This window comes from Xenopus laevis, chromosome 5L (genome assembly GCF_017654675.1).
Source record: "Xenopus laevis strain J_2021 chromosome 5L, Xenopus_laevis_v10.1, whole genome shotgun sequence".
Taxonomy (NCBI): Eukaryota; Metazoa; Chordata; class Amphibia; order Anura; family Pipidae; genus Xenopus; species Xenopus laevis.
The window spans coordinates 145,825,962-145,846,471 of NC_054379.1; the positions used below are offsets into that span (position 1 = coordinate 145,825,962).

General features: G+C 40.0%; 2 protein-coding genes across 3 annotated transcripts in view; one reads left to right on the top strand and one right to left on the bottom strand.

The window, feature by feature from the left end:
* The window catches only part of eipr1.L (EARP complex and GARP complex interacting protein 1 L homeolog), a 118,319-nt gene extending 101,704 nt beyond the window's left edge, over positions 1-16,615 (bottom strand). Inside the window, 1 exon segment of the mRNA NM_001096651.1 lies at positions 16,455-16,615. Within this exon segment, the coding sequence (NP_001090120.1) occupies positions 16,455-16,496 (42 nt within the window). The 5' untranslated portion in view covers positions 16,497-16,615.
* Positions 16,616-16,751: 136 nt separating this feature from the next.
* Positions 16,752-20,510, top strand: part of trappc12.L (trafficking protein particle complex subunit 12 L homeolog) — a 41,786-nt gene continuing 38,027 nt past the window's right edge. Inside the window, exons 1-2 of one of the 2 annotated variants that reach the window (XM_018262105.2) lie at positions 16,752-16,870; positions 19,000-20,186. In XM_018262105.2, coding sequence (XP_018117594.1) covers positions 19,005-20,186 — 1,182 coding nt within the window. In that variant the 5' untranslated portion in view covers positions 16,752-16,870; positions 19,000-19,004. 2 annotated transcript variants of the gene reach the window in all.

Sequence of the window (20,510 nt, forward strand, 5' to 3'; positions counted from 1 at the left end):
TATGCTGAAGCTTATATAAAATTTTCGTTTTCTGGATAGTTCCCCTACAAAAAGGGCATAATAACTATGTGAATTGCCATGGAGACGAGTCCTTCATGGTAAGTGGATTCTGAGACTTGAAATCCCACAGCTTTCTACAGTTGGCGGTGCACAGATTCTATGGAAAGCAGAGAAGCTTCAAGTCCCAGATTCCATTAGTTCACAATGAAACAAAGTAAGGGAAAGGTTGAATTATACTGTGAGCCTAAGGGATGGGGTGACTGGTCCTTGCGATAACAGACAGACTTTCATGGTTTCCGTTCAATATGTGGAAACATGTATGTTAGTGTGAAAAAATACATTTACATACAAGTGTTTTAAAGGAATGACAATATAATGTACTGCAATTCGGAACTGGTAAAACTGGTGTGTTTCAGAAACAGGTAGTTTATATAATCAAGCTGCTGGGGGCAGTAATTCAAGCACAGGATACACAGTAGATAACAGATTAAGTTCTGAAGAATCCCATTGTATATTACAGAGTTTATCTGTTATCTGTGGAGTATCCTGTGCCTTTTCTCAGTTTTCAACTCTGAATGGCTGCCCCCATGGCTACGCAGCAGCTTGTTAATATACAGTAAAATTAAATACTGTTGTTGAAGCAAACACGGCAGTTTTACCAGTGCCTAGCAATAGGACATTATGTTTCAATTACTTTAAAATACTTTCTTTTTTTGTCGTTACTGTTCCTTTAAGCTAAAAAAAGCTTGCAAATAGCAGTCTAAATCTGCTAGTATCTTAGAAATCACAAAAATTAATACAGTATTCTCTGATTATATCAGTTATTTTTTTTGCAGTTTAGATCCCCTTTAAGTAGCAAGAAATCAATGTCTACAGCGGAAAAAGAGATATTTCTTATTATTTTACATTATTAACCATAGATTGGCCTAATCCTGCCATACAAAGCTACCAATCCTCTTCGGGTGTCCATGATACTGCACATGTGCAGTAGCAGGACTGCCATCAGGGGGAGCACAGGGGCTACAAGTGTAACAGGCCCGGACCTGAAGGGGGGCCCAGCTGTGCTGCACTTTTCGTAACAGCCGGGCCCCCCTTGACAGTGTCAAAGTCGTGCTGCATCGCCTTGCCTCTCCTGAAGTCCCGAACAGCCAAAGTCCCGAAGCGGCGAAAAGACCCTAAGTCACGAAAACAGCAGAAATTGAAGTCCTGAAGTGGCGAATAGACCTGAAGTCACGAGGCGAAGTTGAAGTTCTGAAGCCACGAGTTCCATTCTACTGAACACCAATTTGTGTTTTTTTTATTTTTTGTAATCCCCTGGCCACCAATGTATTATTTTAATACTCTATAGGCCCCTGCCACCAATGTTTTATTAAAAAATATGCTCTGGGCATATGCTTGTAAGGGGGGCCCTGGCACCAATGTTTTTTTAAAACTTTTATGGGGGCCCTGGCGTCAGTTTTTTTTTAACTTATAGGGGGGCCCTAGTCACAATTATTTTTTTAATTTGTAGGAGGGCCCTGACCGCCAATTTCTTATATAAAACTTTCATAGGGGGGCCTTAGCACCACAATTTTTTTCGACTTATAAGGGGGCCCTGACCATCAATAGCTTGTGTGCATGGTGGGTTACCTTTTTTAGCACTGATGTCTGTGTGGACTTTTAACTGTGGTGTGGGTGGGATCTGGGGTGGGCGGGGCCCAGGGCCCCTGAAAATGTTGTTGTACATTGCCCCGTGATTTCTAATGGCGGCCCTGCACAATAGTATAACGATCAGGGTGGTTCACCTTTAAGTTAACTTTGAGAATATTATAGAATGGACAATTCTAAGCAACTTTTCAATTGGTCTTCATTATTTATTTGTTATAGTTTTTTAATTATGCGCCTTCTTTCAGCTTTCAAATCCTGCGGCTCTGGCTCTATTGGATGTCTGTAAAGAGGAGGGAGGGTGGGAGAAGCAAAGAGGGCACTGCACAAGAGTTATAAAGGTACGTCATTTCTTAAACTATAGTTTTAAGCGGGGTGCCCACAAAGCACTACCCTGACTAGCACCCCATTTACTATTAATCTGGCTCTGGGTGCCTAACACATTGGCACCCCCAGTAAATTTACTTTTTTTTGTCCTTTAATAAATTTGTCTACTACTAGCTTCTATGGAACAGTGGTCAAACTATCTTGAAAGAATCGCAGACTGCTTGCCTGGTTTACCAAGCCATATATCTGCATACCTCCCAACATTTTGGAAATAGAAAGAGGGACATAAAGATTTGTTGCGCATATCGCAGTGAAAATTGTTTGACCACGCCAATTGTTGTGGCCACACCCCTAATTACCATGTTCATTTTACAAAATTTGGCAGGTTACGGAAGTTTGAACACATTTCTGTGGTTTTTATGTGTTATTACAGTTTTGCTAATGAAGGTGACTTGCCCTTTAAGCTGCATGTCACAGTTTTCCCAAGCGACCTGCTTATCTTAAATAGTTACAATTGTTTCTTTGCTTATCTAAAACTGTTACAAAGTGCACTTCGATACTTTTTCTGGACTCTCTACCAAAAGACAATTAAGTTACAAACTTTGTATCTTTTTCTGGCTGTTCAGTGCAGGAGATCAAAGAGAAAGTCAATTCAGTAACAATCCGGGACTGCAGGTCGAGCTGTCAAAATCGGGACAGTTGGGAGGCATGTATCTGATCTAAGCTTCTCTCTGACATGGTGTTACACTTGCCATACTACATTATTTCATCTACAGGTACGGGATCCATTATCTAGAAACCTGCTATCCAGAAAGCTACGAATTACAGGAAGGCCATCTTCCACAAACTCCATTTTAATCAAGTAATTCAAATTTTCAAAAACTATTACCTTTTTCTCTGTAATAATAAAACAGTAACTTGTACTTGATCCCAACTAAGATGTAATTAATCCTTATTGGAAGCAAAACCATCCTATTGGGTTTATTTAATGTTTAAACAATTTTCTAGTAGACTTAAGGTATGGTGATCCAGATTACAGAATCCAGAAAACCCCCCAGTCCTGAGCATTCTGGATAACAAGTAGGGATGCACTGAATCAAGGATTCTGTCTTTTTCAGCAGGATTCGGATTTGGCTGAATCCTAGTGCCTGGCCAAACTGAATTTTGAATTTGCATATGTAAATTAGGGGTGGGTAGGGAAATTATGTGACTCCATCACAAAAGAAGAATTTTTTCCACTTTTTCCTTTCCTGCCCCTAATTTACATATGAAAATTAGGATTTGGTTCGGTATTTGGCCGAATATTTCACAGAGGATTCGGCCGAATCCCAAATAGTGGATTCGGTGCATCACTAATAACAAGTCCCATACCTGTATTCATTGGGTGCACTTTCAATGTAAGGTGCCAATAGACTGATCTATTGGCGCCTAACATTGAAAGTGCACCATTGCTCCATAGTTATGTTTCTAAGTTTTATCTTTGGCACTTTCTAAATATTTCAGATTATTTTTCTAAGCATCTGTTTAGTGAGGCTGATGGATACGTTCCTGACTGGTCAGTGGGGGTCAGACTGGTTAGCTAATAACATACTTTGTGCATTGGATGTCACTAGGAATGAAATTCACACCCACATATACAAAGTCCTGCTTCACTGCATTTGGACAGAGACCCTTTGTGATCCCAATTAAAAATCTGCTCATCCATTACACATGTTCATAAAGCCACAAGGGCTGAAATCCAAGTTTTCCTGTGTACAAACGAACAGAAAGCGGCGGTTCCACAAGACAGCCCCAGAGATTAGGATGGAATAAAAAAATAAAAAAAAAATAAAAAAGGGAGCTTGCACGCAATCTCTCAACGGCGGCTGTCAAAGCCTCACGCTCATTCACCCTCCCACTCGCTGTACATCAGCCTCTGATCGCAAGAAAACAAAAGCTGTCTGAACCCCACTGAGACACGTAAGTGGTATCTGACTTGAAGCTTCGGGGAGCAGCCTAAAATCCTACAGCACAGTGTAAGGCTGCATGTCAAAACCATGACACGCTACAAAGTGTACGCAGTCGGAATATTAACATGCAAAGCCAGTAGCAAACAGTACAGAGAGAGAGAGAATGCCTTGGTGCAGAGCTGGAAGAATATAATTTCCCAAGCCAGCCAGAATACAGAGGATGTTAATGCTTCCCTCGGTTCAATGCAGGTTCTTACTTCATTATTCCATTACTATTCGCTCACTTCAGTGGACTCCTAACCTGTCTATTTCCCCAGGCAGTAATGTATGTTAGTAAGAGCTTAATTCTATGGTACCTCTGGGGAACCTCGTAAGGCACCGCATAGACTTAGCAGGCGGGAGCGGCCGTTAAAGCCTGGGGCTCATGTGAAAGCGTCGGCTCAATATGACAACCACACGTATTAACTTCTGAAATCAACGGAGGCTCTTAGGTTGTAGCTTTATAATGTTGCATGTGGTAATGCATCAGGGGAACCATACAGAGAACTGGCATTCAGGTTTCTGAATTGTCCGGGTATGGGATCAGTTTTCTGAAAACATCTTAACCCAATGTTATGGGAAGGATGTCTCCCTTAGACTCCATTTTATATATATAATTTACATTTTTCAAAATTATTTCCCTTTTCTCTGTAATAATAAAACAGTAGTGTGTACTTGATCCCAACTAAGATATAATTAATCCTTATTGGATTCAAATTGGGTTTAGTTAATGGTTAAATGATATTGTGGTAGAATTAATAGTATGGAGATCCAAATTACAGAAAGACACCTTATCCTGAAAACTCCAGGTCTCACTGGAAAACAGGTCCTGGACATTGCCCTAAACCTAAATTCCATATGATGCAGAAATAGTGACTAGGGATGGGCAAATTTGACCCGTTTCATTTCGACAAAAATTTTCCGCTGGCGAAATGTCGCCGACGCCCATTAAAGTCTATGGGGTATATTTATCAAAGAGTGGAGTTAATAGTGATATTCCGCCACTAGAGTGAAATTCCACCACTAGAGTGAAATTCCGCCACTCTCCATTCATTTCTATGGGATTTTTATAGGCTTATTTATCAAAGGGTGAACTTTCACTTTCACACATTGATAAATACGCCGTTCAAATAGAAATGTATTGAGAGCTGCGGAATTTCACTCTAGTGGCGGAACTTCACTCTTTGATAAATTTACCCCTATGGGCGTCAAAAAAAAATTTGTCGCATGGCAAAAAATTTTTGACGCACATCTTTATATTTTGACGCACAACACCATACAAATCTATGGGCATCATTTTTTCTGCAAAACAAGACGAAAAAATTCGCCCATCCCTAATAGTGACTAATTTTTTTTAGACAAGTAAGGGAATAGGACGGAGAAAAGGAACAAAGAGCCAACTGGACACAGTTAGGGTCAGGGCACACGTTAGATTTGAATCCTTTTCTATGACAGGGGAATCTCGTTTTCTGCTTGGCAATTTGCTAAGACCCCTATGTTTAGCTTCTCAATAGCTGAGCATGTGCATTGTGACTGACACTCTGAGCAAAATCCAAGATGGTGAGCTCCTGTGCACAAATTTGAAAGCCTGAATCATCACTGTTATAGACATGCTTAGTCTTTAGGCTGGTGCAGAGAGTTCAGTATATAAAATACAGCATTTCTGTCCATATTTGTTTTTAGGGTTTAGTTTTCCTTTAAAAATGCGTCTTTCCACTCACCGTAGAAATCGGGTAAAATTTTGTGCATGTGATTATTTTTCTACAGGTGTTATTTCATAGATATATTTCTATTGAGCCATCCTTATTTATCTTTAACTCTATCATTCCAAACTACTGTTTAGTTACAAGAGAGAGAGCCCCTCTTTAAGGTCCCTTTACAATAGAAATCTGTTTTGATTTCAGGTACAGGGAAACTCTCTGAAAATGCATTCAGAATGAAGATAAACACGCAGACATTATGAAAGCTACACTTGGTTTTCAATGATGTTGTTTAATCAAAAATAAATACCATACAATCAATTCCCGGCAATCCCTCCTGTCCTCAAACACCACTAAAATGGCATAATCACAGTTATAATCCCCTTTTAATATTTCTAAAGTGTGTTTACTACATTCAGCAAGAGGTGGTACAGCAATCAAAAATTGCATAGCATTAGTATAATATATTATGATGAACTAGTCTGTTATTAACATAGATTTAGGGGGTTATTTATGAAAGGTCGATTTTTAGAGGTTTTTTTCTACCTTGAATAAACTCACAACTAGTATGGAAAAAAGTCGAATTAGCAAGTTTGGGGTTAAAAACCCGAAGACTCTATTTAATCGAGTTTTCGGGGGGAAAAACCTCAAATCACTCGAATTGATTGAGTTTTCGGGCAAAACCCTCTGAAAAAAACCTTGAACATCATGAAGGCTATTAATGTCTTCAAATGGTTCAAAGGACCTCTGCCATTGACTCCTACATGACCGTGACAGGTTTTACATGGTAACAGGTGTATTTTTGGATTCAAGCTATTTCCAGGGTCGGGTATAATAAATCCCCAAAAAATCGTATTTAAAAAAAAACTGTAAAATTTTTAAAATATAGTTTTTTGAACAAAAAAAACCTTGAAAACTTGAATTTTCATGGAAAACACAACTCATACATAAATAAATCTGCCCCTTAATATCAGTATATACATTAGCTATTGAACTAATCAATTAATTTTCCAAAAGTCTACAAAAGAACTACAGGTACCAAGAGTATTTTAAATCATTCTTTGCTTTTCTTCAAGGTTATTCCGGAGCTTAAATTCGAAATCCTTTAACAGACATTAAATTTACATTTGGGTTGTGCACTACTTTTTTGTTTATACAGGTATGGGACTGATTATCCAAAATCCTCGGGACCTGGGGTTTGCCAGGTAAGGAATCTTTCTGTAATTTGCATCTTCATACCAGTCTACTAGAAAATCATGTAAACATTAAAAATATTTTAAAAAATGTAGACATTAAGTAAAACCAATAGACTGGTTTTGCTTCCAATAAGGATTAAATATATCTTAGTTGGGATAAAGTACAAGCCACTGTTTTATTATTACAGGGGGAAAGGAAATTATTTTTAAAGATTTGGATTAGGTCTATAAAATGGAGTCAGTCATGGGAGACAGTCATATAATTCGGAGCTTTCTGGATAACAGGTTTCCGGATAACTGATCCTATAACTTTACGCTGAATTATGTCAATTGTTTTGATTTTTATGGTGTGGTTTTTAATACTATATTACACTGTGTACATACCATTTCAACTGTAATTCTCAAATTAATAATTGTATTTTTTAGTTGTACCAATGGTGTGTAGGGAGCCATCTCCGTTTTATTATATATGCAGGCATTCCTTTTGCTCCAATGTCTCGGGCGCAATTCTTCTATTTACTACTAGCTGAGAGCATTTTTTATCGATGCGGGTTACAGTCCTGCAGTGGAATACCTCAGGACTCGTGCGGAATAAGTTTGATGTCCCAGTGGGGGCTACAGGCGGCCAATCAATGGGAGAAACAAACTAAAATCTTTTTTCAATGTACAAAAAAAAGTCACTGCAGTGTCACTGACGGTTTGAGTGGTGTCTAGCTAGGGTTGCTACCTGTCCGGTTTTGAACTGGACAGTCAGGTTTTTACACCCGCTGTCCGGTTGGAAAATGTCTGAAAAGTCTGAAAACAGGGCAAGCCAGTCTGTCCCCCTGCTTCTGGAGTGATTTGGCCAATCATAAGCATCACGGGCCCGCCCATCTGCATCACGGGCCCGCCCACTTATTTCATCAACCCCACCTCCTCTCCAGGTAAGTGTTGGGCGCGGGTCTTAAAAAAACAGATCTCTAATGCAGGTGATTTCATTCTTTCATTCTTTTTGGAAGTGTAAGGGGGAATCTGGGGTGTCAGGATCCATTGCTTCTCACTGCATATAATGTATTTGGGGCTAAAGTTCTCTCTATCTCTTACTGTATTTAATGTATTCTTCACACATTATAATGTAGTGCTTACCCCCTTTCTATTTATGATTACCCAATGGCACATACTACTAAAAAAGTATATTAATGGTTCATTTGCATGAAGCAGGGTTTTACACCTGAGCTGTTTTACTCAGTATCTTTTAATAGAGACCTACATTGTTTGGGGGGTATAGTTTTCCTTTAAATGAACAGTACCACAAAAATATGAGTGTACTAAAGTAATGAAAATAGAACGTACTGTTGTGTTGTACTGGTAAAACTGGTGTGTTTGCTTCAGAAACTCTACTATATTTTATATAAACTGGTGTGTAGCCATGGGGGCATTCAAAGCTGAAAAAGGAGAAAAGACACAGTATACACAGCAGATAACAGATAACCTCTGTAGTATACAATGGGATCCTTCAGAACTTATCTGTTATCTTCTGTGTATCCTGAGCTTAAATGGCTGCCCCCCATGGCTACACAGCACCTTTTTTTAATATAAAATATAGTTGTTTTTCTCAAGCAAACACACAAGTTTTGCCAGTGCAGGGCACAAGTACATAGCATTGTTTTTCCTTTAAAACACTTAAATTTTTCTGTTTGTTTAAGTTTCAAAGGGGCAATAAGTACCTCTGTTAATATAGGCACAAGCTGAAGTATTAGTATTAATATTTCTTTAGTTAATTCTTCTGGTTAGCCACCTCCTTTAGACCAGTACTTCTCAACAGAGTATTTGGAGACCACCTAAACAGCCTGGAATTGAAGCCATCCTTGTTATTTTGCAAGTAGTGAACATAATTTTCTGCTTGCGTAGCATGTAAAGTGCAATGTATGATACTAAGCCAAAGTCCATGAATTCATGCACAGCTGAAGCATAAATACATTCACACAAAAACAAATATTCTCCATCTTGAAATTCACTTGGCCGGCTCAAATGACAAACAGTTTGTCTTAAAACAATGGAAAATAAAACATTACCCTTAGGTTACAACGCAGAGAGTTGTAACAAACAATGCTTTTTAAAGACAGGTAAGTCCAGAAGATTTTCATCAACTGGGTATTGAACTGGGAAGCAGAAGGAATCCTGGTAAAAGTTCACTCTTACATTTTTACTTTGGTGTAATATCTTATAGCCTAAAAATCGCCCACTGATGTTGCTGATCAGATACCAACAAAACACTGGTTTGACCCTTACCAGGGCTCCTGAGTTTGGTGCAGGGTTTTTGATCTGTATATCCAAAGTAGTATTAATCTCACAATTTCTATAAGCTTAAGATCACCCAGTGAGGTTTCACAGCCAGGGAAGCTTATGGAAATGTTTTTTATGTGGATCCACTTCCTTGGCTCTACATATACACTACACCAGTGATCCCCAACCAGTGGCTCATAAATAACATGTTGCTCACCAACCCTTTGGATGTTGCTCCCAGTGGCCTCAAAGACTTTTGAATTCCAGGCTTAGCGGCAATTCTTGATTGCATAAAAATCAGTTATACTACCAAACAGAGTCTCCATTATACTGCCAGTCCACATTGGGGTTACCAAATAGCCAATCACAGCTCTTATTTGGACTTTTTTCATGCTTTTGTTGCTCCCCAACACTTTTTACATTTCAATGTGGTTCATGGGTAAAAAAAGGTTGGGGGACCCATCACTACACTACATAGTAAGGCCATACTAGTCTGCAGCTAGACTCAGAATGGCAACTGCCTTGGCTGTGCTTTTAAACCCACTGAGTAAACTTTAGCCTATGGGGTATTTCTTGAAAATTGTAATAAACCAACTCACCTTTTCAGGGACGTCTCTTCCTTGAGTGACACTTTTTTCAATAAAAAAATATTGCTTGATGCAAATGTTATTACAAGTATTGGACCTGTAATCCAGAATGCTTGGGAACTGAGGTTTTCCAGATAACGGATCTTTCTGTAATTTGAATCTCAATACCTTAAATCTACTAAAAAAATCATTTAAGCATTACTTAAACCCAACTGGATTATTTTGCTTCCAACTTGGATTAATTATAATAAGGTAATATAAGGTATAAAAAAAAAAGAAAAGGTGGCAACCTGCCTACAACAAACCCCCAAATGGTCATTGTGTTTTAAAAGATTCTCATGAAATCAGAGAGGAATTTTTCTGAATAAATAGCAATTTTATAAGTAGCGTATATGTTCCTGTGGGGTGATGATACTTGTCACTTGGCTTGAAATATAATCAAATGTCATTCCCAAAGAAACAGTTGGAAAGGGATTTGTCTGTTTAAAATGGAAAACACTGATTCTAAATACAGCGAAAACAACATAGCAGTCAGCAGACAAATATATAGAAACGTCTGGCTTCTGTACAGATTTATCCTGATACCAAGTCCAAATGATGCTGTTTATCAAAGTATTTTCTTACAGACTTAGTTATGGGACGGATAGAATTACACTCTAGGTGTTACAGAATTAATCTCTCAGGTAAAAATGAAGATGATAATAAAGCACCTGAAATAATTTCACTTTCTCTACATGAATCTAGGGAAAATAATTGCCAAGGAAGCAGCTGATCCACACTTTGAGCAGAGTATTTTGATATAGTGAGACTCCTAACGAGCAAATCTCATAATCTGGAGTTAATTAGTATTGTTAAAACATCAGGAGAGCTATGGGATATGCAAAGTGCGGCATCAACCTCTAAAATAGTTTGTTAGATATATATCTAATATTGCGTTGGATTTGTCAAAGGGTGCTAAGGTTTAACAGTCACTAACTAGCATGAGCATGTATGTGACAACTCTAAGGCACCCTGACAGTCACCATAAATTGGGACTAGGGATAAAGAATGGTCCAATTATACTAAGTAAGAGTCTGTTCATTCATGCAGGAATCACTGTATTATCCTTTATACAGTAGCTTGCATTTTATTAGACAACATGATATGGAAGACAGAATTACAATAACCGACCTAACTGCTAAATGCTATATAAACAAAAAACATATATGTGCATAATATGAACAAAGTTCATGCAGATGATTTGTTTGGTTTCTTCCATTATTACAATAGCCAATAAATAATAGAAAAAACCAACAAGTAGTCAGCATGAACTTTGTTCATATTATACACATATATGTTTTTGTGTTTATATTGCATTAAGCAGTTAGGTCTGTCGGCCATTGGACTCTAAACAGCAGGTTGTATGCTACAGGTTGATTCTAACCCTGTCTACTTCAAAAGTGAGAACACACACAGAAACTAACAAATATACCACATGCTTAGCCAATATTAAAACACACCTATAAAAAGGCAAAAACATTTAAAGGGGTGGTTCACCTTTAAAGGAGAACTAACCCCTAAAAATTAATATGGCTAAAAATGCCATGTTTTAGATAGTGAACTTATTGCACCAGCCTAAAGTTTCAGCTTGTCAATAGCAGCAATGATCCAGGACTTCAAACTTGTCACAGGGGGTCACCATCTTGGAAAGTGGGATCTGAGCAGCTGTTGAGAAGCTAAGCTTAGGGGTCATCACAAATTATCCAGCAGAAAATGAGGTTGGTCTGTAATATAAGCTGATGCTACAGGGCTGATTATTAAATTCTGGTGCTAATTGCATTGGTTTCTGAGCTGCCATTTAGTAATTATCTGTATTAATTACTAATCAGTCAGTGACATTTCTATTCTATGTGTACTGTATATTGTGAGTGGGTCCCTAAGCTCAGTAAGTGACAGCAGCACAGAGCATGTGCAGTGAATCAGCAGAAAAGAAGATGGAGAGCTACTGGGGCATCTTTGGAGACATCTTTGGAGACACTGCTAAAGGGCTGTGGTTGCCTTGGGCTGATACAGAAGCCCAAAACATTATGAACAACATTTCTAGCTACTTCTTTAGATAAGCATTAGTGCTCCTTTAAGTTAACTTTTAGTATGTTATAGTGGCCAGTTCTAAACCTTCATTATTTAGATTATACCACCCAATAGTGATGTGCGGGTCAAGTTTTCCTCGATCTGCACTCATCCCCTCCCAACCCAAACCTGGCCTGGCCCACTCTGTCTTCTCTATTTATAGACCAGTGCCCGATGTGACATCACCGCGGGGTGGGGCAGAGCAAGTCTATAAACTGACAGGCTGGAAGCTGGCAGTGTGAGGTAGTGGGCAGGGAGAGCAGAAGGAAGTGCAGAAGGGAGCGCTCAAAACGTACATGCCGTGATTCAAAGATTTTATGCAGTAGCCAACACACCACTACCTCCCAACTGTCCCGTTTTCTGCAGGCAGTCCTGATTTTGACATTTCTGCCAGCAGTCCCACCTTTTAATTAAAATGTCCCACATTTCTCTTTGCTCTCCTGCGCTGATGCTTTTTGGCAGAGTCCAGAACTCTCAACAGCTGCACTTAGATACATATGAAACAATTTAAGATAAGCAAAGATACAATTGTAACTATTTAAGATAAGCAGGCCTCTTGGGAGAACTGAGACTAGCAGCTTAAAGGGCAATTTGCCTTCATTAACATGGCCTTAAAACTCACAGAAATCTGTTCAGACTTTCATAACCTGACAAATTTTGTAAAACGGGACATGGTAATTAGGAGGTGTGGCCATAAAATGGGTGTGACCAAAAACATTTGACGGTAAATTTGAACCCTAGCAACCAGATTACTGAAATCACCAACTGGAGAGCCGCTGAATAAAAAAGTTAAATAACTCAAAAATCACAAATAATAAAAAATGAAAACCAACTGCAAATTCTCTCAGAATGATAATCTGGTAAGAAAGTTTTTAAATATTCTCCCACTGCGAAGTTATCAACTCTACTCTACTCTCTTTAGTCAACTCTACATCTTTAGCTTAGAATTAGCTTAGACTAATGTCATGCACAGCCATTGCATTTGGGTTATGTTTCACACACAGACATGCTGAGTATGTGTGTCCTCCAGTACAGGTACCAATATGATCAGGGGATACCCTCATAATGGGAATCCTGCAAAAAAAATGTATTTACACAGCGCCTGCACGAGACAAAGATAATTTTGGAAAGGAGAAGTAGCCAAAAAGATTACTATTAATAGACAAAAATAAGCATGGCCAAGTAACTGCTTCAAGGTGATAGCTACTTCCTTAAAGAAAATCTATATATTTAAAATAAATACAGGGCTCACTTGCTATAAAGGGATACAAAAGCTATGCAAAGCTGATTGTAGCACAAGGCTCAAATTAAAGGCATCCAAGAGGACACCCACACCCTTCTCCTTCCATGGTAGGTGTAAATCACAGGATTCCCAATGGAGGCATTTCTTTTCTCTACAAACTGAAGGCCCAAATACTTGCAATTACAAATGAGCCCTTTCAAGTCCAATTTTGTATAGAGGGGCAGATTTATCAAGGGTCAAATAGTAAATTTGAATTCAAATTTTCGAGTGTCAAAATTCATACATTTGACTTTTAATCCCCCTTTTCAAATGTAAATTCAAATGTGAGATTTATCACACCCACCTCCACCATGGAAACAGTCTTAATTTGAATAATCGCCACCTAAAACTTGCCGAGTTCATGCACAAGTCAATGGCAGAATAAAATTCGAATACGATTCGAATTTTCGAGTCAGAACCATTCGATCGAATATTAGCCTTTCAAATTTTTTCTTAAATAGCCTCCTAGTCGAATTGTGAGTATATTCGAATTAATAAAAATTCACATGAATTCAAAATTTACCTTTGAAAATGGGCCTCTTATAGTCTGCCTATATGGCAAATAATGCACAGAATCCAATCCATGATTCCAGTGTGTAAAATTTTCCATGGTCTCTTCCATATATAATTCAATGCAAAACTGACCAACCACCTGCACCATAAATGGTATCTTGTAGAGAAGCTGCAGTATCGAGCTTGGGGGCAGCACAGGGAGCAGAGATATTAGCCTTTAAAGTATGGTGGGGAGCAGGATAAAGTTATGGTAGACATAGGGAGCAGTAGAGGAAGAGGGTAAGTAGAGGAGCTGCAGTATCAACCATAGGGAGCAGTGATATCAAGCATTTGAGGAAGATATAAGAACAGCAGTGGGGTGGACATAGGGAGAAGTGATAGAATTTTGTGGAAGGTTACATTCTATTAACAGTGTTACTAAAAGTTACTTGGCACCACCACAAAATCTTTTTAAGGCTCCCATAACCCTGGGAAGATAACCTCTAAATATCTTATAAATTGCAATTGCCTTAGGACTTCTCTGCCCTTACAATCCTGGGTCCCTCCCGCAGTAGTTCCAGAGTTCCTCTCCCTTTTCTTACATGGATTCGTTAACAAACCCCATGTTAAAAGGGTGATCCACGCCTAGGGTTGCCACCTTTTTTAAAAAAAACTTACCAGCCAGTGATGGGGAAGGGAACTAAAGGGGCAGGTCGTGTCGCAAAAAGGGGCGGGGCTGAGGAAGTGTGCTGCAAAAAGGTGTGGAGCCGAGGAAACGTGACTCAAAAAGAGGTGGAGCCGAGGGATCATGTCACAAAAAAGGGGCGGGCCACATCGCGAGATGCCCAGAAGATAAAGACTCGTTTTTCAAAAAATCCAGGACTGCACCATTATCTCCCTGATACATTGCAGCATTGCAGCAGGGCCGCCATCAGTGTGGGGGAGTCATTCCAGTCTAGTGGGTTTTTGGATCTAAAGGGGAGCCCAGTCGTGCTACACTTACTTGGATGAGCTGCTTCTAAATCGGGGGAATGAGAGACCAGGGGACAGAGCGGACAATCTGGCAATTCCCATAAAATCGGGGGAGTTGACAGCTCTATAAAGATTTGTGTGATCAGTAATCAGAGCTAACGGAGTAAAGCAGAGATTGCAATTTTTACAAAAATTGTATGCATTTTTTAATGAATTTATATTGAATATAGGTTTCTTTTTTAATGGAGATACTGGGACAAATAGCTACCTGGCCACCAATGTGTGTTTGGTTTCTAAACACTAGGCACCCAGGGGGTACCCTGATAAATTTGTGGTACATGGCCCCATGACTTCTGATGTCTGCCCTGCATTGTAGTAATCATTATGAAAAGAGGCCATTTTAATAAAAGGTAAAAGTATTTTTGGCTGTGTGACCATATGATTACTTTTTTTTATATATAGTGCATATTAAGCAGCACTGTACAGCACTGTATACATCATTCCCTTTCAGTCCCTGATCAAAAGGATTTTACAATCTAAGGCCTCTATTTCCATTACACACAGTGGGGGACATTTATAAAAACTGGGCAAATCTGCACCTAGGCAGTAACCCATGGCAACCAATCAGATGTTCTACCTTTCAAATCTAATCAGTGATTGGTTGCTATGGGTTAGTGCCCAGGTGCAGATTTGCCCAGTGTTTATAAATAAGGGTAGGACTTCACGGACATTTTCCTCGCGATCCGCAGGCGTCACGTCGGATGCGACAGAAATAAGGTAAGTAATGGAAATGTCAGTTGAAGTCGTTGATCCGACAAGTCGTGTCGCGCCGGATCAACGCTGCGAGACCATCCGACAATGCATTCATTTACCTTATTTACGTTGCATCCCATTTGACGCCTGCATTTTTGCACAGCGCATCGGATCACTCCAAAATTGTCCGTGGAGTTGCTCCCTAAGACCCCTTTGTAGGGTTGCCATCTGTTCGGTTTTGACCCAAACAGTTCGGTTTATGTAAGGTCTGTTCGGGTCTGAACTGTCTGTTTTTCGGTTTTCAGCCTTATGAAACCTGAACAATGATCTGGCCAATACACGAAAAGCATTTAAATACTAAGATACTCACCTCAACATGACTTAGTCACTAACATTTTTTTATTATTACAGATACAAAAAAAAAAGCAAATCAATCAAAAATATTTTTTTTTTTTCTAAAATAGCGTTGCTGTATTTCAGAGCTTTCTGGATAACTGATTTCTGTATAATAGATCTCATACCTGTAATTAAAGAATTGGGCTTAATAATCAAGCAGAATATAGCTCGAGATAGAGTTGCCATCTGTGTGGTTTGGAACTGGGCATCAACACTTTATAGTAAAACATTGAGAATACTATATAGAAATTCGGCCCGTTCAGTGATGCAATAACCTTGCCCTGGTGTCATAATAACTCCACCAACATCATTGTGCCCACCTCTGATGTCATCAAGCCTGTTCCTACATCACTGCCCCACCCCCAATGTCATCTGCCCTGCCCCCGTGTTCAGGTTTAGTCATCAGCAAAGGTGGCAACCCTACCCCCTGGTGTCAATTTTATCAGGAGCCACTTGACCCAGGGGTGTAACTACAGAGCGGCTGCAGGGGGGCCCAGGAGTTATAGGGGCCCTAATTCATGTTTCAACACATATTGGTAAAACAAGTCAACCTCTAGACATTTTGGGGGCCTGGAAAATAACTTGCTGTGAGGCCCAGTAGTTATGCCACTGACTTGACCTGCCTGTGTCTGTGTATGGGGGAAAGTCTGAGTCCATGGGGACCCCCACTAAAAAGCAATAACCCTTGCATTCATCCCTGACGTCATAAAATACGTCACGACCCCGAAAGGCACGTCACACACCTGAAATTCCAGCCCGTAGATAACAGGCGCGTCGTCCTCCATCCTGCTTCCGGGGTAGAGAGGGATAACACTCACCGCTTCTCTGTCAACGCACTTAGAACATTTTTTATTTTATTCATTATACTTTTCCTTATCCCGGCAGCCGAGGCTGTGAATTAGATAATACTCATAAAGTTTGTAAACATTAAAAAAAAATGAATGAAACTAAACAGCTGACTGTCCTAAGTCGGCCAATCACTTGGCTGCCCTGCGCCACCACGTGACCCAATGGAGATCTCTACGCATGCGCGGCGTGTTCCTGGAAGGGGTCATCGCGCAGGCGCGCTGCATGGGAATGGGCGGGGGCAGAGAAATGCACAGGCGCAGGGGTTGCCGGTAGCGTTTGCGTGACAGGGCAGGTGTGATCCGGTGAGCCGGTGAGTAAGCGAATGTCACACTTTTGTCACGCGTAAAATGGCCACTGTAGCGTGGGTTAAAGGTGAACTGCACCGAGAAGTAGCGAATATTTATTGATTAATAATGAAAGACAATGTCATTCTTACCAACATTCCAATATACATGAAACATTTTCACGTTGTCTGTGGAAAGCATCATCTGTCTGCCTTTAAATAAGAACTAAAGCGTAACTAAAGAAGTAGCTAGAAATGTTGTACATTATGTTTTGGGTTTCTGTACCAGCCCAAGGCAACCACAGCCCTTTAGCAGTAAAGATCTGTGTCTCCAAAGATGCCCCAGTAGCTCCCCATCTTCTTTTCTGCTGATTCACTGCACATGCTCTGTGCTGCTGTCACTTACTGAGCTTAGGGACCCACTCACAATATACTGAATATATATAATATAAATAATAAATTTTTTCTTTCTTGTTTTGTGACTAAAAGTCGCACAATTTCCCTCCCCACTCCTAATTTGCATATGCAAATTAGGATTTGGTTTGGCCGAATCCTGTGGAAAACGGCCAAATCCTGGTCAAATTCCAAACCGAATACTGGATTTGGTGCATCCCTAGTACCTGGGGCCCACTAGGGAAACCTACCCCAACACCAACTCCAGCTGCTGTATCCCCCCTCTCCATGCCTCCTCAGCCAGTAATTGCCCTTAAAGGAGAACTAAAGCGTAACTAAAGAAGTAGCTGGAAATGCTGTACATTACGTTTTGTTCTTCTGTACCAGCCCAAGACAACCACAGCCCTTTAGCAGTGAAGATCTGTGTCTCCAAAGATGCCCCAGTAGCTCCCCATCTTCTTTTCTGCTGATTCACTGCACATGCTCTGTGCTGCTGTCACTTACTGAGCTTAGGGACCCACTCACATTATACAGTACACATAGAATAGAAATGTCAAAATATAAGGCTGATTAGTAATTAATACTAGGCATGCACCGAATCCACTATTTTGGATTCGGCCGAACCCCCGAATCCTTCGCGAAAGATTCGGCCGAATACCGAACCAAATCCGAATCCTAATTTGCATATGCAAATTATAGGTGGGAAGAGGAAAACTTTTAATACTTCCTCGTTTTGTGACAAAAAGTCATGCGATTTCCCTCCCTGACCCTAATTTGCATATGCATTTGCATATGCAAATTAGGATTCAGTTCGGCCTGGCAGAAGGATTCGGCCGAATTCAAATCCTGCTGAAAAAGGCAGAATCCTGGCCGAATCCCGAACCGAATCCTGGATTCGGTGCATCCCTAATTAATACAGATAATTACTACATGGCAGCACAGAAACCAGTGCAATTAACATCAGAATTTAATAATCAGTCCTGTAGCATCAGCTTATATTACAGACCAATCTCATTTTCTGATGGATAATTAGTGACGACCCCTAAGCTTAGCTTCTCAACAGCTGCTCAGAGCCCACTGAGCATGTGAGTGTCACAGACACTTTCCAAGATGGTGACCCCCTGTGACAAGTTTGAAGTCCTGGATCATTGCTGCTATTAACAAGCTGAAATTTTAGGCTGGTGCAATAAGTTAAGTATGTAAAACCTGGCATTTTTAGCCATATTCATTTTTAGTGGTTAGTTCTCCTTTAAGAAAAATTTGTATGGCTTATATTCGATCGTATGGTTCCAACCTGAAAATACAAATTGTATTCGATTCATACGAATCAAGTTTTTCTCCCGAACAAAAAAACCTCAACGGCTATTTGGCTATTCTCCAAATGGCTCAACGGACCTCTGCCATTGACTTGTGCATGAATTCAGCAGATTTAAGTTGGCGGATATTCGAATTAGGACTGTTTCCATGGTCGAGGTGTGACAAATATCACATTCAAATTTACATTCGAATAGGGGGATTAAAATTGGAATGTTTGAATTTTGACACTCGAAAATTCAAATTCGAATTTACTATTCGACCCTTGATAAACATGCCCCTTAATGTTTAAATTATTTTTTTAGTAGTCTTATGGTATGGAGAACCAAATTACAGAAAACCCCAGGTACAGAGAATTCTGGATAACAGGTCCGATACCTGTACAAGTTATATTTAATAAAGGAAAAGTAATTTTTTGTGATTAGATTTTTTTTTTTCATCTCTTAAAGGTGAAATGGAAAAGCTCGAGACCAATAATGAAGATGTTGCCGGAACAAGCAGAGAAAACATTGGCCCTAATGGATTTAAGCGAAGTCAAGACCTTTCAGCGGAGGTGCAAGAGGAAATTCTCTTCAATGAAGAAACTATAGATCTGGACGCAGACGCGTTTGGGTCAGAAGAAAATGTCACCCTCTCGGAGGACTCTGGAAACTTGCTGGAGAAACTAAATGACCAAATGATGGAAAGTGTAATCATTTCAGACTCCCCCAATATCAGTGAAGACGATGCTGGGGAACTTGGTTGCCTGCAGGATATTGTTGATGAAATTGAAAGCCAAGAAGTACCGCCATTAGAACAAGAAGCGGAAAAGGAGTTTAATGAAAGTGGAAATGGCATTGAGCTCGCTGGAACTCATGGCGATAAAACCTCAGGCCCGCTGCATGTGGACATTAAAGTTGTAGTATCCGAGAGTGAACCTGAAGGAGAGGACAACTCTTTGCAGAGCCCAGGCAGTGAGCACGAACTTGAACTGGTTAGTCCAGTTAGTAAGGAACCTCAAACTGATGATGCTATACCTGTGTGCACCATCTTCAGTAAAGGGAATTCCCATCATTCATTTTTAGGGAGTGACGGCTTTGAACTGCAGATGGTCAAGTCTCCAAGTTTTACCGGTGAAATTAAAACTATGACAAAGATTCAAACTCATGTTGTCCAGCCTAGTCCGAGTCTTAGCAACTTCTTTTCTGATAACGGCAGCACACCATCCCCGGCGACGGACTTCTTCGATTCCTTTACGATGTCGTCGAATTTTATCTCCGTCAGTAATCCAAACGCAGCCCCTTCTGTACCAGAGATCAGCCACGGGTCTCTAACGCCAGAGAGCGGCACACCTACGGACCCCGCCAGTGTAACGTTCTTTGTTGGAAACCAGTCCCTGAACTCAATCAGTTCTCTCGCCGCTGAGGTTCCACAGTCCCCAAAACCATTTTCTCAGATTCACAGTGTGTTTGTTGGAAGCGATGACCCGTTTGGCACGGCTCTGAATATGAGTGAAGTGGATCGGAGAAATGACGCTTGGCTGCCTTCAGAGGATACCAGAAACATACTTATTTCTGTTGCCACACAAAAATACAGCACCGTGTTTATCGATAAGGAAAAGCTCACCATGCCAGGCTTAAAGTTTGATAACATTCAGGTAAGAGAACTGAATTGCTTACAATATAATGCATTCAGCAGGGACCCCTTTACTTGCTTTAGCTCACCTGTATACCTTGTTAGCAATAAAATATTTTACAAACACAGCAAAATGCATTTGCAGTTGTTGTCGGGAGGCATATTTTTCCCTCCTGCTCAAACAGAACTGTTTACTGCCTACACTGTGTCCAACTCATATTGGAAAGGGAATAACTCCTAATGGCTCATATATTTCTTTAAACATTCTTTCATCCTAGACACCTTGTTATGCATGTGTGACGTGAGAGTTTTCTTTAATGAGAACATTTTAAACATAAAAAATAGG